General features: G+C 35.5%; 1 protein-coding gene across 1 annotated transcript; it reads left to right on the top strand.

Moving 5' to 3' along the window:
* Positions 1 to 13370: 13370 nt before the first annotated feature.
* On the top strand, positions 13371 to 14201 carry LOC138934346 (uncharacterized). Its single transcript, XM_070297971.1, has one exon. It carries the CDS (start codon positions 13371 to 13373, stop codon positions 14199 to 14201), a length of 831 nt encoding a protein of 276 aa, XP_070154072.1.
* The last annotated feature ends 4049 nt before the right edge of the window (positions 14202 to 18250 follow it).

The following is an 18250-nucleotide window of genomic DNA, read 5'->3' as shown; positions in this document are numbered from 1 at the left end:
TTAATATCTCTTCAATTCTTCTAAAAATATCTTCGAGTGTCCGTGTAATTAATACATTTATCTGAACAACATTGTAACCGTTATAAATGTAAACAATTTAATTTAAATAATTTTCTAAAAGTTGAATAGTCGATCTCACACGAATGCGTTCTGCCAATCGAACCGACTCGATTACGAGAGAAATATCGAAACGTTTTCGTCAAAGCGATGACACGGTCACGGTCAAGCGTCCTCGATGATCCCGGGTTTACTGATCGGCTCTAATCACTCAAATTTCTGCTGACCCATGTGAATCTCACGCGTTTTCGCCCCACTCCGGGAGGAGCTCAGCTGTTCTCTTTCTCGGAGCGCTTTTATCCGAGTTTTAAGATGGAAACAAGAGGTGGTCATTTCAGTCTAATAAGTCTTTCCAGAATTTTCTATGTGTCATGTATTTACGAATCATCGCGAAAAAATTTATTGCAAGAAATAAACTTATCTTATGTCTCCCTATCTTTTCACACAATTAATATCTTTAAAAAATATTTGTACATTAACCGTGTGTATGCTTTATTATTTTGTGTACACAGTTGCGGGAATACTGGGAATTGCGTGATTAACGCGATATAATATTCATAATAAATACTTACAGAGAGACAATTAATATTTTAAAGCAATTTATACAATAACTCAAGATTATTTCCCAAGTTTAAATAATTCCATCAAATTTCCTCAATTTTCTATCGTGCTCCGAAACATTGCCGAACATTTAGAAAGCTCTTGTCGACTCTAGTTGGTTGGTCCTTGACTAACACAGCGCTCTGAAACGAGTCATTAAACGAAATACTGTTTTCACAGAATCCCACGGGATATCGTCGAGAGAGCCTTCAAAAGAACCGCTCTTTTTGTGGCAGCCGCCTATTCGTGGAAGAGCATTTCTTCCCGGACAATGCGAGACGATAAATCCAGCGGTGGTCCAACGACTCGCGGCTAATTAAACCGGATCAAAGCCACTTAAAGTGCTCGTTAGAAGCCGTCCTCGTTTTCTCCCCATCTCAAGTAGCGTGATGAGCATTCTCCGCATTGTTAAGGTACGGCTCTCGCAATCGCACGTAAAAGAAGCCTTTATCGTAGAATTTTTGCAAAAGCAGCGTATAGGAGAGAGCCTTGTTGCATCCGGTTCGATCTTTATTTATCAAAGATACACGAAAATGATTTATGCACCAGATGCAACGATCTAGATCTTTGTGATTCTGTGGAAATTTATAGTATATTCTTAAACGTATATGAAGTTGGAAAAAGATGTATTAGCAATTAAAATTATATATTAGGTGTGCAATATTGTAAATTAAATAATTATTAAATATTTATAATTTAATATTAATATTCACTGTTTCTTTATCTCTTTCTCTTACACATACATATGCACATTTATTGCGCTTTATTAAATGAGCGTTGATTATTTATAAGCTATATATATATATATAAATAGTATGAAAAATCCCCCAAAAATACTGCGTTATCTAACAGATTCTCGCAAATATTTATCTCGGTGATTAAACAAAAACAAGCCTCGTTGTACAAAATCCGTCGAGTAACAGGATACGGAGCGAACCGACATCAAGGACAGGACATACATAAGAGCCCTTTTCCGGCGTGAAAAGGTATCGAACCGATCGATATACGGGTTGGGTCGAGAGCCGGTAACGCACGCCATAGAATTGGCGCGCCGCCCTATGGGGTGCCATCGACCCCGACGGAGCTGCTGCCTGCGTAAACGAAACCCCGCGTATCCCCCAAACATCCCCCTTCGCGAGTCACCCCCGTGCGGCGTTGAAAATCGGCCTCCTAGCCGATCGTGAATCCCTAATACCGCGCACCCCCGAGAAGTCTCGCGTGTTACCCAGGAAACGTCTCGCGTTGCCCAGGAAACGTCTCGCGTTGCCCAGGAAACGTCTAGCGAAATCGCGCCGCCGGGAACGGGACTCCTGGCCGTTTCTGCGGACTTGGTAGCCGAATCGTACGACTGTTGCATCGTGATTACCGCGAAAAGTATGAATGACAGCCGCGCGCGGACCGCGTTCGGGGAAGGGTTGCAACCCCCGAGGCGCGCGCGATACAGGATCCGCGCTCTGATTCTGTCGCGATTGTTGCGCGACTGCATCTGACCATAAGGCTAGCCTTATCTTAGCGCAATGAATTTTGAAAGACTTACGACGCAAAGTATATTTATTTCACACATATATGTATTTCATGCAAAATTAAAATTATATTAAATCCACGATCATGTATAATTTTAACATCAAATTTATTATTAAGGCATTGTATACGCGCGAATCTGACGGACTCGTCGAATTGCAGTGAAAAATATTTCATCGATTAACTACATAAATAATATATCGTTCTAAAGAAAATGGCGAGATGATGAATAGCAAAAAAGAGAAGCGGGAGATCGAACGTAAAGGCGTTATTCATGTGCGTGGGCAGCAACGGATGGTATAACGCGAGTCTTTAATGATACGAATGACAGATCGCCGCCCCCCTTTGACCTTGAAGGAGCCCTTGAAACGCTTCTGTCAACCCTTGCTACCCTGTTACATTGCCCTATCCAATCCCCATCCATTTATTCCCATCTATCATTCATGCGCCCTGCGATTCCCATCTGTCATTCATGCAAGATGTCCTTTAGGCTCGGTCGAACCGTAAAGTGATTAACGTCACCGGCAACGTAAAGTGACCCACATACAAAGCGCCGTTCAGTTAAATTGCTAATTATTTATCGGAGCTCAGCCGCGATTAACCATTTTACGTAACATTTATGAAGCAACGATGCTATAACCCGCATATTGTTATATAATTATGTAGCGTAATTTATCTTTCGTTTACGTATATTATGAAATATGTATAATTATTTCTCTATTTGTGTAATCTTTTAAAGAGATTTTCTATTTTTTCAATTACTCGTATCTTTATTTTTTTTTAATTTAAATAATTGCTTGTTATTTTGCGTGTTTTCTCGACTTTATTTATTAACGCTATCACTTCATTTATTAAAAATCGCGTCTGGTTAAAGGATAGATTACTTAAGCATATTTAATTCCGATGCTATTGAATAAATAATTAGCAATATGACGTAAATTTAATATAGACATTAATTATTTTCTCCTCCTTCTTCTCCTTTTTCTGCATCAAAAATTTTTATGTAATGAAACGCGCGTCAAATGCGTCATTTCGATGAAGACTGTACTTTGCACTGTTTATTTGCCATCGTTCGCAGTAACGCGTATTCTGAGCAACGTATATCAGATAACGTATTGCGTTGCCGGGACATAGATCGATTGAGCAAAAATTTGTTTTCAAAATTGTTTTAGATAAAATCGTAGTTTGCGTAAAAAAAAAAAATCAATATATAATCAATATGTATATATAAACATTCTAATTGCTTCAATCGATATGTTATCCGAGTGAATAATATTTCCTTCTTTGGAAAAATAACTTATCGTACACACAGTAAATAATGCTAAAACTTTGATTCTCGTTACCGTTGACATTTTGTCCAAACAATAAGCGAAATTTTTCAAATATCAAAATATATATATATTGGAATACGACACGAGCGGCACGCGATAAAAGTATTTCTCCAAATTTCGTAAGAAGGAGGAGAAGAGTTTATAATACTAAAGATACGATTCATGTATAAATGTCATTATAAGAAACAGAAAAAAAAAAGAAATTATCGACTTCATAGATGAGATTACAAATTCAGAAATTTACAGATCGCATTCTGATAGATTTTCCTCGGTTTATCTCCGGATTTTCTCTCGCTCTAGTCGCCCCCTCGTATTCCCCTTCCCTTTGCTTCTCGAACACGCCTTTATAGGGCCGCGTACTTCGATCCGAACATCTCGTCCGTCTTCATGAAACCCTGTTCCACTCGCCGACACGTGTCCGTCTAGGGTTGCGTAACCCTTTGAACGTGCGATGGATCCAATGTGTAAAAACCGACGCGACAAATTATTAATCGCCTGCCGCTCAATTCGTCGTAGCGCGCGGACAATTAAGCATCAATATCGCAGGACCGGAGGAAAAAAAGGATCATACAAAACGAACTTCATTTTTTCACCAGGCAAACATGAAAACGGCGTAGCGAGACGACACGATGCGACGCATGCTGGTTGTGCGTATGGTGCGTTCCGCATCGTTGAACAAAGGCGAAACCCACTTCCGGTCTACGCGTTCTACGGGCACTCGCGAGCTGTAGTTAAAAGCGCGTGGATTGTGAAAAAAATTATGATTCGGAATGATTCGGATTTTTTCTCAATAACAAACTTGAACTTGTAACGCTTTAATTCTAGATTAAAGTCCCGGAATCCCCAGATATAAAATAATAACAATAAACTTTTATGCTGCAGTCGGTTTTAAAAACCGGTTGTAATGGTAACATTTTAATCTAATGTCAAACACAAACGTCAAACAAGATAAAGAAATGTTGAAATTTTGCGATTATCGCATGCGATCAACTTTTCCGCGAATGCATTTTAATTTCAATCGCGGTTGATAAGGAATTAATATGCGAAAGCAAATATTCGAATAGAAATGCATTGTCCGAGGAATAATCTTGATGGTATAAATGTATGTGGAAGAGAGATGGAAAATTCCGATGAAAAATTGGTGATTAATGTAATTAATATCGACTACTTCTATCAACATCACGCGAATCGTGAAATATAAATTAGATAAAACTTTTCCACCAACAATTTCAGCAATATATTTTTACAAACGTCTTTTTACAAATGCCGGTTTGCATAATCGATTTAGAGATAAAATTACTTTCTTGTAAAATAACATTATAAAATATAATCTTTATATCGCTTTAATAAATTATATATATATATATAATATTTAATAATGTACATATGGTATATATTAATGCAATAACACGTGAATTTTTAGCGAGAGCTTCGTCTAAATGAATGTTACACTTAGAAAAGAGTCGCTTGTTTCCATTCCGTTTCTACTAGAAAGACGATAATGCCAGACGACACGATTATTCAAGAATGCCATTAGATTCTCGACGCCATGTCTCTCTCCGTGCCATCGCCCTTCCGTTAGGGATTATGGTATAACAGGGCCGAGAAGAGTCCCCAAAATACTTACATACGTGTTCTAAGACCCTGTGAACACGGCCCTTCGCGTGACGGCCCTAAAGGGGTCAACGCGCGACTCGATTGTGATTCCACGACGAAGGCGCGTCCGGAATCCGGGACCCGCCTTCGTCAACAACGACGTGTCGCCGTCGAAGGGAAGTCGGCTGATGACATCGATTAGGGGAGCATATCCCCGAGAATGCTCTCTAGACAGGCTGCACTATGGAAATTCAATTTAGAGAGAGATATATAATTTCTCTTTTTTTCATACATACATGTATGTAAGTAAGATATCGATTGTGAGAGAAGCAAAGCTAAATACAGAACGCTGCTTTCCTCTCTTTTTTTTCTTTTGTTTTTTTTTCCCCTTTAATTATCGAAGATTATTAATAAGGTTATATGTGTGTATTGAATGTATTATTATACGAAGAATTATATACACGCGAGATGTCAATTTTCGATTCTAGATTAAGATCGAAATTTTGGAATAAGACGTAGAACAAAAGGATCCCTCGCAATCTACGAGATGTTATTTCCGTATCCGAAGAAAGAGTAGAATGTTTGATGGATCAAAAAAATTAATTTTACTAAAGTGGAGCTCTTGTTGATTTTACGCTACCACTATTTTATAACGGGTTCTCTAAAACTTTAGTATCGCGCAAGTTTATAAATAATCGTGTATTGTGAAAAATAGCGGTTCTTATGATTTACCATTCTCGATTTTTCCCTCTCCTTCTTATATTAATAATTTACTGCAATAAAATACAGTTGAAGATATTATGACAAGTTATCTTTCATGGGCGAGTCGTGTGTGATACGCTCGCGCGAAACCGCTATCGGGAGATCGATCTCAAAAATTTATCGACCGGTTCATGGTATCCTGTTAAACTTTAACGCTGATTTGACTTTCACTTTTCGAAGCCCTTGGCGAAACCCGCGTGAATAGCTATTCTTCGTCGCTGAGAGTCGAGCGCGATTTTATATGTATATCGAATGTATCTCTCCTTTATCTATAATACAACCGCATATCGCTACGTTGCCGATTACCATCTTTTTCCAAAACAAATTCCATATATCAATAGTCATCGCGGTGCTTATTACTGCTCGATATACAGGGTGTCCCATTTTAATCTCCTCAGGCAAATATCTCAAAAACCAAGCCCGGAAGAGAAAAATGTTTCGGACAAAAGTTGTTTGGTTTCGAGGGGGCCATAAGATGGTACCATTGGTTTGATCTTGGAAAATCATTTGAAGGTCATGTGAAGGTCAACTTTAAAATCTTAAATGGAAACCCCCATTTTTTATTTAGTATTCTTATAGCTGACATCGGGAGCTTTCCATAACATTATAATAAAGTATTTTTTCATTAAGTACTTTTTGAGTTATTTTATATTTTAATCTGACATATTTTGATATAAAAAATAAAATATTTCGTAAAATATTCAGTTTTCGATAATCTTACCGTAATACTTTTATGTACAGAATAATGAGACAAATTAATTAGTGCCAAAAAAAAAACAAATAATTGTTTAAAAAAATACATCGTAAATAATTTTCTCAAAAACAATTTTTTTTTATACTAATTGATTTGTCTCATTATTCTGTACTTAAAAGTATTACGGTAAGATTATCGAAAACTGAATATTTTACGAAATATTTTATTTTTTATATCAAAATATGTCAGATTAAAATATAAAATAACTCAAAAAGTACTTAATGAAAAAATACTTTATTATAGTGTTTTGGAAAGCTCTCGATGTCAGCTACAAGAATACTAAATAAAAAATGGGGGTTTCCATTTAAGATTTTAAAGTTGACCTTCACATGACCTTCAAATGATTTTCCAAGGTCAAATAATTGTCACCATCTTATGACCCCCTTGAAACCAAACAACTTTTGTTGGAAACATTTTTCTCTTCCGGGCTTGGTTTTTGAGATATTTGTCTGAGGAGATTAAAATGGGACACCCTGTATACGCGATCTTTATAAGCATTGAAATTTTCTCGAGGCCTTGCGGCGCGTCGTAAATTATTATATTAATGAGATACGTATATATTATTCACATAAGTATATATTATTTTTGTATCAAAATGAACATTTCAAGTTGCCGCTGACGGATCATCGTAAGCCGAGACTTTTGCACTCGCGCACTCGCTCGGTGCGTGCATATGTCGCGCTGCATCGGCGCTTTTCTCTCCCAATGGTATATTACATTAACGTTGTTCCAGAAAGTTTGTAAATACGCCATATTACGGGAGGACTGTTACTGGAGGGCGGATCCCTTTCTCAGAACTGCCGAAGGGCTTCCGTACGTGTTTCGACCAGTCCTTTCTTCATGGTTCCCTAGTAAAAGTGCGTAGGCGTATGCCCTTTAGGGATTAAGAGTCGTGAATTCTCCCATAAAAGGGCTCGAACTCGGCACTGCAAGAGGGTGTCCCGCGGAATTTCACGGCCACGTGGGGCTGCCCCTCGCGACTCATGGATTCCTGTTGCGTTAGTTTATCTTTAAATCAGCGTTAAGCGGTTCGCCCGTAACCCCTTGTTCTCTTGTTTACCGTCTCGTCGCCGAAGGGTTCATTGTCTGCGTCGTCATTTGTGAGAATGAAAGCAGCTTACCTCGTACCGGGGGTATGCACGACTGCGCATGAATACTAATTGGCACCGAGGAAGATGGAAATAGGCGATCATCTTGGCGTGGAGGATACCGCGAGCTGGAGGAGCGATTAGGGCGATTACGGGCCCTAAAGCGAAGCCGTAGGGCGAGAACCTTAAGCATTTCCTTAGGAATTGTAAAAACAAATCGCCGGAAAGAGATGAAAGTAGAACTTGCGACTCAAATCGATTTGATTCGTCTTTCGACATTAATCGAGACGAAAAATGATATACGGCTCGATCGATCTTGATTACGATTGATTCTCTACGATACGAATGAGTTCGTGCAATTTTAAACTGTCATCGAAATCTTTGTGTTTTATATCAACTTCCGGATGACTCGATCAGGAAATCATGGCATGATCGCGTTTCGCAGCTAGCGTGTAAAGTGGAATAGAATGCGATTCATCATGGTGTACGCTTGTTTCGTATCAATTTTGCGGAAAATTTCAATTTCGCGCTCGATACCTTTTGCCTCGCGAGTGTTTCTGTTTGCAAATCTAATTATCTCTTTGTTAAATGGGAAGTAAATTTACTGCGGTTCTCGATAAATTTCCTTCAATCGCTTTACAAAGCTATGTGTATTAACACGCACGTGATTAGCATAAAATTGTTTTTATTACTTGCAGGTTGAGATAAATTTGTCTATAAGAAGAGTAGAAATTCTTGTTAAACGATTATTTCTATGTCGATTTCTAATGTGTAAATGAGTACGAACGAATCCGGCGGCTGCTGAAAACTTGTCGGCAGTTCGTCGAAAAGTGCGTTTTTTTTTTCTCGAGCACGAAAGAACGCGAAATCAGGAAACCATGGAAGCTCCAAGAACCATCGTGAGAAATTCCCATGCCGAGCTCATCGAATCGTCGCGTCGCGACACGATGCGATTGGTCATGGGCCTGTTATAAGTAAAATTGCGTTTGTCTCGTGGCGAGGATGTCAACGGTATCAGGAAATCATGATCCGATCGCTCCATATTTCCGACCAAAACCGGTCGGCCTGTGTCGGAGTTTGATCGGAAAAGTCTTCGTTTCTCTCACCTCCTTGATCCTCTCTTTGACAATGAATTTATTAGTGCTCGGACTTTACATCAGGAAGCCGATAAACATCAGTACTCACATCCAGCGAAATATATATAAATATTAATGAAAAAACGGGATTTATATACTACGATCAATTTTATTCGCGAACCTGTTTTTTCTCTTTTGATCATTCCATTTGATTTAATTAAACCTGAATTGCGCTACTACGCCGTCCTTTTTCTGTTATGCGATTTCACCGTAAATTCGCATAGTTGAGATTTCCCGTAGATAAAAATGCTATTGCGTGATCTCGATTACGTATGTGTCTCGCTCATCGGATCCTCCATCATGCGCGGGGCGTACAACCGGGCAGCGTTGGTCGGTCGATGGCCTCGTAAATTATCCAGGTTTGTCGCCGCGGACAGAAACGAATAGACATCGGGGATATTAGGATATTATGACGGCGAGACACAACAGTGACCTGTAGCCGCGGTTGGCTTTCTGATCTCCTGGGGACCGGGGACGTCTCTCGGCGCTGATACCACACGACGAAGCGCGTATCGGCGTGCCGTGCGTCAGACAACACGCATAACGCGCTGTCACTGACAAGAACACATGCGTTTGAAAAGATGCAGACTACAATCTTTTTTCCCCTCTTCTTTTTCATCTTTTCTCTTTCCTTCTCGTCTTTTCCTTCTCTCTTCACTCGAAAGGAATTAGTTTTAAGTATAATAACGCTCGTTTTATTTAAGTGAAATATTATTTAAATATTTATTTTCTGCTGGAATAATAGATGCAAGAATATAAAAAAAAAAATTATCTGAACGCAATAATTAAAATTATTAATTAACATAATAATTTTAAAAGAATTATCACGTTTTCCTTTTATCTCTGAGATAATAACTAAAGTTTTTAAACAATGACCATTTTAAATCATTTCTTTTTTAAAAGCACCGTGTATATATTGTATTATTTTACGCTTTCGACGTTTTTATTTTTATAACAATAATACACACATAATCAGCATACCAATGTTAATGTGGTGGTGTTGATCACCAATGGCGCGCGTCTGCCGTTGGGAATTCCTCCGGAGGCTTGCATCCGCCGCTTTAGCGCAACGAATTTCATTTGTCCCGAATAAAGAAAGATAAATCGCGCAGATGTCAACGGTATTAGGGCGACATGATCGTGCGAAGGAAGCTTCGGCGACCAGAACTTGGTCTTCGCGGCAGAAACGCAAACCGACAATTGAAGATTTCCCATTCGATAACGAGACCCCTATTAAATTCAGGAGTCGGAAATTGCTATCGCAGAATAACTCGAACGAAAGGGTAAAAGTCACTTGCAAAATTTCAAAGCAACCAAACTTGTATAATTTCTAAAATAATTCTGATTAATCATATGCTGTATGCGTTTTGAAAAGCGCGCTACCCTACTTGTATTATATATTATTATTATATATAAAATGTACCCTTTATACCGTAAAAAAAAAGCTACGCATTCCTCTTTATTATTTAACACAGATAATTTTCATGAAAAGCAATTTCGCTTACAATAGAGTTCAGAGAGCGTATCATTTTATTTGATACAAGTAAACACATTGAAAAATAAAAATATTTAAATTAAAAATTAAAAAAATATTTAAAATAAAAATCTAAGTATTGTATAAAGAAGCAGTAAAAAATTCTTTAACTATAGAAATCGAAAGAACGCCCATTGTAGATAAGCATGGATTATTATACAAGAAATTAATAAAAGAGGCAAACATAACTTTTAAAAAGGACATATACAAATATGATTCATTAACATTACCATATGAAATTTGCACATTTGCTGAGAAACTTTCGTTGCAGAAGAAATTATGCGATTGGAAAGAAATCATTTTGTTCTTGTCAAATTTGTGCATGAGAATATTTAATTAGTCTGACTTATTCATTCTCCCGAGCAAAGGGAAAACTTCCTGATAAATGGAGGCTCGATCAGGAAACGAACAAAAGCTAGCTGTATGAGTTCAAAATGAGATATAGAAATAAATCTGCTGATAAGCCCACTTGCAAAAAGGATACATCCCGAGCATCGACGAGCGTAACTTTCGTCGTCATTCGATAAAAAAGAAATTTCGAAGTACTTTGGGCATTCATCCGCAAAAGAAGCTTGATCCATCGTAAATTTTTAAGGTACGTATCGTTTTGCGTTAGTTACATTATTTCATAATTATTTATAAGATTTTTTGCGAAAAGAATACGCGTCACAATCGTCGTTATCGTTAGATAAAGAAGAAATTTCGAAACCAAGTCCTTGGGATTTAACTGATCCGCAAGCAAAGTATGATTCAACGTAATTTATGTTAATTATATTATTTTATAATTATTATTTAAAAGACTCTTTCGAATAAAAAGAAATTCAAATACATTGTGAGATTCTATGTAACGTTAAGATTATTCCACATATTATTTTGAAAAACATTGTTTCAAGAAAATTTATATCTTTGAACGATGAATACAATCGGACAAAACGTTTAAAATATTCTGGTGAAATCTTATTATTTTTATCTTACAATGTATCCCTTTTATCCATCATATCACATGGCCAAACTTTAATTATTTTTGGTTTATTTCGTTAAATTCATAAAAAGTCCAGAGAAAATATTAAAAATTTTCTACATTCGAGTGAACAAGTCGAATTAGCAATGGCAGAATTTTTAAATAATAAAGAAACGAAGAAATTATTGTACAAAAATATAATTTTTCTTTTGGACAAATTTCTTGGATCATCCAGTGCATAAATGACATAATAGAAAATAAAAAAGAATATTTAGAATTAAAACGAAAATGCAATAACAATTTTTTTCACTACAAAAGAGAAGAGAGAAGTTGTTGCAAAAGCATATAGATTGAAAAATAAAAAATTAATTGAAGAAATAGAAAAATTTATAACTTTTAATTATGAATTCGATGCAGTAGCACTACCAAACAAAATTTCCTCATTCTCTGACGAATCTTTGTTATTAGAAAAATTATGCAATAATTAAAAAAAAGTCTCAATCAACGTGTTTCCGTCAAATCTACATATTGAATGCATGTAAATAACTTATCCAAGAAGTAAATCCATATTTGAATGCGTCAATTTGACGGAAACACGATGATTAAGATTTTTTTTCAATTGCGTAATTTTTCTCATATGGTGTTTCAAATCAATCAATTTGAAACAAGATATAAAGAAGAATTTTCTAATATCTTCTGCAAACAATCTATTTGAAAGCATAGTCTGATCTAGTCTGACTTAGGCTTACCCATTGGGATTTAACTGATCTACAAGCAAAGTATTGTAAATCTGATCGAGCAGAGGAAAATAACGAGGCTCCACTGGGATTTGATCCCAGGACCTCCCTCTCAGTTGACAAGTTCGTCTGCCATTGAGCCACACAGCGGCTCATTTATCATCATATTTGTTCGATTATATATATATATATATCTACGATTGATTTAATAATTATATTTGCATATTATATTGACCTCATTTTACTTAATTTTTTAAAATTAATATTTTGAAAATAAAATATAGATAATCATGCAATATAATAATTTCAAAACGGTTATATATATATATATATATATATATATATATATATATATATATATTACAAATAAATGTTGCATAACATTAAAATAATACTTATATACATTTGCTATATAACATGTTACATTCAAGTTATATTGCCATTTAGTTTAACCAGTAAGTAACAAAGTAATATGACAATTCTATAATATAATTATATTATATGTATAAAGAAATATTATATAATATATAAATAAAGTGTAACATCTGTTATATTACATTTGTATCATTTGTATTATATTTTAATCTCATTTGAAAGATAATTTAATTCTCTACAACTTTTGTTTCGGTACTTTTTATTAAAGAAACGTATACTTTTCCCGATATTTGTAAAAATGCATAAAATAATCGTGATTTCAAAGGTTTTTGCACGCTAACTTTTTAAGGAAGCATTTTTCGATCCATGTTTATAGGAAACTTTTTGTTCAGAATTAAATTTCCTATAAACTCTCAAAGTCTGATTGGAACGTTTGGGTCCCCCCTATATATATATCCCCCCTATATATATTATATATAAAGTATTTAAGTTTGGCCGTACGATAACATTGCTTTTCAGTGAGCTTATATTTACAATGGAATCAAAACAACATGCGTTTCGCGTAGTTGTTTGTTATTCTTACCCAGATACACTTGTGTTTTCGTATCTATTTGGTAAATATCTTCTTGCGCTAATTATATAATTTTTGGAAAAGAGTTTTCTTCAGATTTAAATATGCTGCAAAATATATAGTTTTAATATTTGGTATATTTGCAAAACATTTTATTTTAAGAAAGAATATATCTTTGAGTGTCGATAGAGATACAGTCATGAAAAAAATAATTGGAATGTCATAAAGTGTAAATCGCAAGTACAAACTTAACGATTTTTATCATATACAATGAATTTTTTAATTTATTATATCATATATAGCGTGTTTCAACTTTTAGTTTTTTGCTTTTTTCGTAGGTTATTATAATGTCTCATATCCAAAGAATTAAAAATCAATTAGAATTAAGAAATAAACGCGAGGCAGCAGTAAAAGCTGTTTTAAGTGGAAAGAAGGATGTGAAAGCCGCTGCAATAAGCTATGGAGTTAATCAAAAAATCTTGGATCGTAAACTAAACATTTTAAAAGGGCTAGACAAACATTATGAATTGAAATCTAAATTCGAATCAGCAGTAAAGGAATATTTAGCTGGAGGAGCCACTATAAAAGCCGCTGCAAATCACTATGGAATTAGTCAAATCATTCTGACGAAAGAGATTGAACATTTTATGAAGGAGAACGACATACGGAGGACATCGTACAAATACAGCAGATCTATTGAACGTACAGCAATTTTTACAATTAGAGAGGAAGTTCTGTTAATAAAGGATTTATTTTTCTGGAAAAAGATTTTTCAACCATATTGCTTTTGTCAACTGTGCGCGATGGAACAACTGTTGATTCTAGCAAGTCAGTACGCTCGAAACAGAGGGAGAGTATATCTAGAAGAAAGGAATAAAACTAAACTGGTAGAATGGCTTACCAAATTGGAAATGAGATTAAGCAATTTCGTCTCAAGAAACTTTATATCTAATTGTATAAAAGTACCAACTAAAACTCAAACGTTGGAGAACAAATCAAAATCTTCACTGTTGCTTGTTTCCAAATCGGTATACGATAACGATTTACAGAAAAAAAATTTTGACCAATTGCAAATTCGCAATGTTAAAGATAAGTCTACACAAACGGATCGGGAGATTACATCCATTGTTGCTGAAAATGATCAGCCTATGGATCTAAGGATCAAGCAAAAACGTTAAGAGAGAGGAATCGAAATGTTATCTCCAAAAGTTACAAGTTTTTGTTTAAAATTCTACGATGCTTTTACGTAAACAATTTTAATGGTAAAAGAAGAAGGTTTAAAAAAATTTTAAAGTCGAAACAAGTGTACCAAACGAAGAACAAATACAGATTTAGAATAATTCTGTTAATATTCTTGATTAAAAAAAAAAAAAAAAATTTGCTCAGTGTGTGGATTATTATTAATTTATTATTATTATTAATAATTATTATTAATAATTATTATTGATAATTATTATTAATAATTATTATTGATAATTATTATTGATTAATTATTATTATTATTTATATCTATTATTGATAAATGCACAGATTAAATTTGAACAAATATAGATGCGACTCTATACAAAATCAGAAACTATTTTATTATTAATTATACTAAATACTGTTTTACAGAGACAGTTTCTCGCATTTGCCAATGTTTTTAGATGAGTGTTTAAGTATTGATAAAGGGAAAACGCTATAATTGAAATTATACATATAACAGAGAGAGATCTTTCCAGTGATAATAGCTACTGTTTAAATGTAAATTATATATTTTGCTTTCCCTATTTCCTGTGTAACTCGAATTATTTTTTTCATTCTTAGAAGATGTTTATGTAACTCTACTCAAAGTTACTAACAACTTAAAGCAATTGAAATTCTACAGAGTATAAATTAATATATCATTTATTATTCCATTTGATTAATTGCAATTTTGAATGATACTTAAACACATGAAAATTTTTATTATTTTTAACATTGTAAGAAAAACGATTTCCGCGTATGAATATACAATATACATATATATAAAAATCATATTTTTATCATATTGATCATATTTTTGAAATCGAAATGTCAATAATATGTAATTATAATATTTATAAGATTTTTATTTTATTGATTTAATTACTGTAGGATATATATGTATAATGGCATTGTATTATATTCTATGTTTTTTTAAGATAAAATATATAGCGATAAAGATATAGTTGTAAAAAGAGAAAATCGTTCTTTTACATAAATATATATTTTATATACATCTCTTCTAAAAACAATTTTGTGAACATTTCGTCACCTATGTTTTACATTTCCACACGTTTTTAAAAAATCTGTCTACGTAAAAGCATATTAAATATTATTTTTATAAATATGTAAACTTATAAAAAAAATTAATATTAAAAAAAAAATTAATGAATTGTAAAATGTTGTATACTTGTCGTGTAAAAAATAATTATTAATCTTTATTAGACGCATGCACTTTTTCGAATCTTCGTATCTTATTTAGATATTTCTTTACTTGTTTTATAACAACAATAACAAATTAAATATTCTATTGCTTTTTCATCCGAAAATATTAACCCATCATCTTTCGAGATTCTCGTATTAAATTATTCGCGCGTCATACAAAAAACATTATTTATTTTAAAAATGTATCTGAAATCTTATCGTAATACGATGAGACGATGCGCTTTGACGGACTGCTCATTTTAATTATTCTATCGCCATTTTATGAGGATGATTTACCAAGGGACCATGATTCACTCTTGTCGGATGCTTTCTCGAGCAGCAAGATTCCGATTCGGGTTGGATTCTCGAGCAAGATCCGGATTTGAAAGATCGCGTTAATCATAGATTTCCTCTCGTTCGAGCCAGTCCAAATCGATGGTCGTCAATCAACGGCCAGGTGGATACCGTTAAGTATCAGGATGTCATGAGCGAGGAGTAATTTGCAGAAAGCGGGTGTAAGGAGTGAATGATGGCGGTGGAGTTAGCATTTGAAAGGAGCATAAAGAGAGGATGAAAGAGTGTATGAAGGTGATTTTTTTCCGGTGTGTCCACCACGTGTCCCGGTTATTTTTGCACGTCTATATCTGTGTATGTGTCTATATTTATCTTTTATTAGAATATATGCCGTCGGATAGGAAGAGGAAGAAGCAGAGGGATCAATAGTAAGTCCATGGTATTTTTTTTTCGACAGGATATTTCTCATTGTTCGAGCGAAGTGCGAGTTTCGGGAGAACGAGCGGTTTCCGGTATCCATAGTGTCGCAATCTTCTCTTTCTCTCTTTCTCTCTTTCTTTCTTTCTCTCTTTGCGTCCATCGAAACGGCGAAAACGACCGCGAACGAGCGTCTTGGCACGGGCCAAGAAAGCCGAGGACAATGGAGCGACTTCTCCGTGTCACAGGGTAATATGAATCCGGAGAAACCGTCGGATCGATCGATCTGGGAACGCCACCCCGAACTGACTGTCGCGTTCACGACCAAGGAATCCGACCGCGACCTGGGTCAATCAATCGAGAACAAAAGAATCTCGGTGCGCCGTAACAGGACAACATGTCCGCCTCCGGTCGCTGGTCACGATCGATCTCGCCGTCGTGCTCGACGTGGGGATATAGATGGGCGTTGGCGTTGGGTCACCCTCCGGTGACGTCACACACGCGATGATTCAGGCATGCGTCAGCGCGATGGCTTTATCCATTACTACGAAATGTTTCACGGATCCTGCCATATCCTAGTCATATCATCGTGTTTATTTTACGATATGACAAGGCTCGATGTACTAAACTAAATTGATAAAAGATGGCTTGTAAATCATAACTTTATCAGCGATTTTCTATTTATTCAAACAGTAGCGTCCGAAGGGTTAAAAATGATTGAAACGTCGACATTTTAACATTTAACTTGATGATTTTCTGAAGGGATTAAGTGTAAAGCGTGTAAGCGACTTTCCGAGGGTGGTGAAGCTAATTGGAGACCTGTCAAGTTGCTTTCTCGCCGGTTGCGGTCGTTTCGCTTGAGTAATTCCGTATAAAAGGAATGCGGTGACAACGATCAGGATGTCATAATGTCGGAGTATCTGGAGGCGTCCAAGCTCCGCCATCTTTCCTACCATCGGGGGAACACTACCCTCGATAGGATGCTATGTGCTATCGACCGACCGCGTGGTCTGTGCAGAGTATATACGCGTACGTACAAAGACGTTCGTTCGTACTCTCCGCGATCGATTCATATTAGCCGACGCGTCGACTGGGTTTAACTCCGCGCGAAATGTCCCGCGCGGAAATCGCACTCGATGAATGCGGAGAAACGACGAAAGGGTTGTGGGCGGTAACGGAACATTCGTAGAAACTCTATCCGGCGATCAGGAGATCGAGGAGGCGATTCGGCATTTGCTCCCCCTTTACGAATGCCGGCCGCCGCTTCTAATTGCGGTGGCTCCTCGACCTCGACGACTCGCACCCGAGGCACATCGTTTGAAATTTACAACTTGTTCGCGTATAAAGATGATATACGTACGTATGCGTTGAGAAAATTAAATCGATAAATATTCAATAAATCGTTCGAGTAAGCACGATGATGATGGACGCGCTTCAAGTAAAATGAAAATCGTCATATCATAAAAAAAAAAAAAATTTGTCATTTTTAAATAAAATATTATTTAAAAATTAATTTTTCTTCAGTATGTACTTTTAAAAAACAGATAAATAGAATGAGTACGATTGTGAAAATATTTAAATATTTTATCATTTAAATTAAATAATTTGCGACAAGAATTGTATATTTATTATATATATATATATATATATATTGTCATTTTCTACTAAAAAATAAATTATTGGCAATTTTTCAAAATCTCTTAGATAAAATTAATGATAATTTCAAATAGTTAGAAAATCTGTCATTTCACGAAAAGAGAAAATCGACATACAAGTACATGGAATAAATTTCAATTGTGCAATTTATTCCAACATCATAAGTCATAAAGCATGAGAATTGTAAAGATATTGTGATTTATGAAACACTCATTCTCGGTGAAAAGATTAATTTACAGAACACAGTGACAGTGATAAATAATGCGCGTCAAACACGTTTGACGCGCGGATAAGATGATGTCGCGCGACAATAGTTTTTAGTACTATATTATTACAATTGTAAACGCGACGTCGTCACTCGTCGACGGCACTCTCCGGACCCTAATAAACGGCTGTATATGGATCATGCTTGCCCTTGTTCGACGCGTGCGTT

This window comes from Polyergus mexicanus, unplaced genomic scaffold (genome assembly GCF_030449975.1).
Source record: "Polyergus mexicanus isolate NDT 795.1 unplaced genomic scaffold, iyPolMexi1.0 SCAF_6, whole genome shotgun sequence".
Classification (NCBI taxonomy): domain Eukaryota; kingdom Metazoa; phylum Arthropoda; class Insecta; order Hymenoptera; family Formicidae; genus Polyergus; species Polyergus mexicanus.
This window is presented reverse-complemented; position numbering and strand designations above follow the sequence as displayed.

Excerpts from the sequence above, each read along its gene's own strand:
- LOC138934346 (XM_070297971.1), top strand. The coding sequence starts at position 13,371 with ATGTCTCATATCCAAAGAATTAAAAATCAATTAGAATTAAGAAATAAA.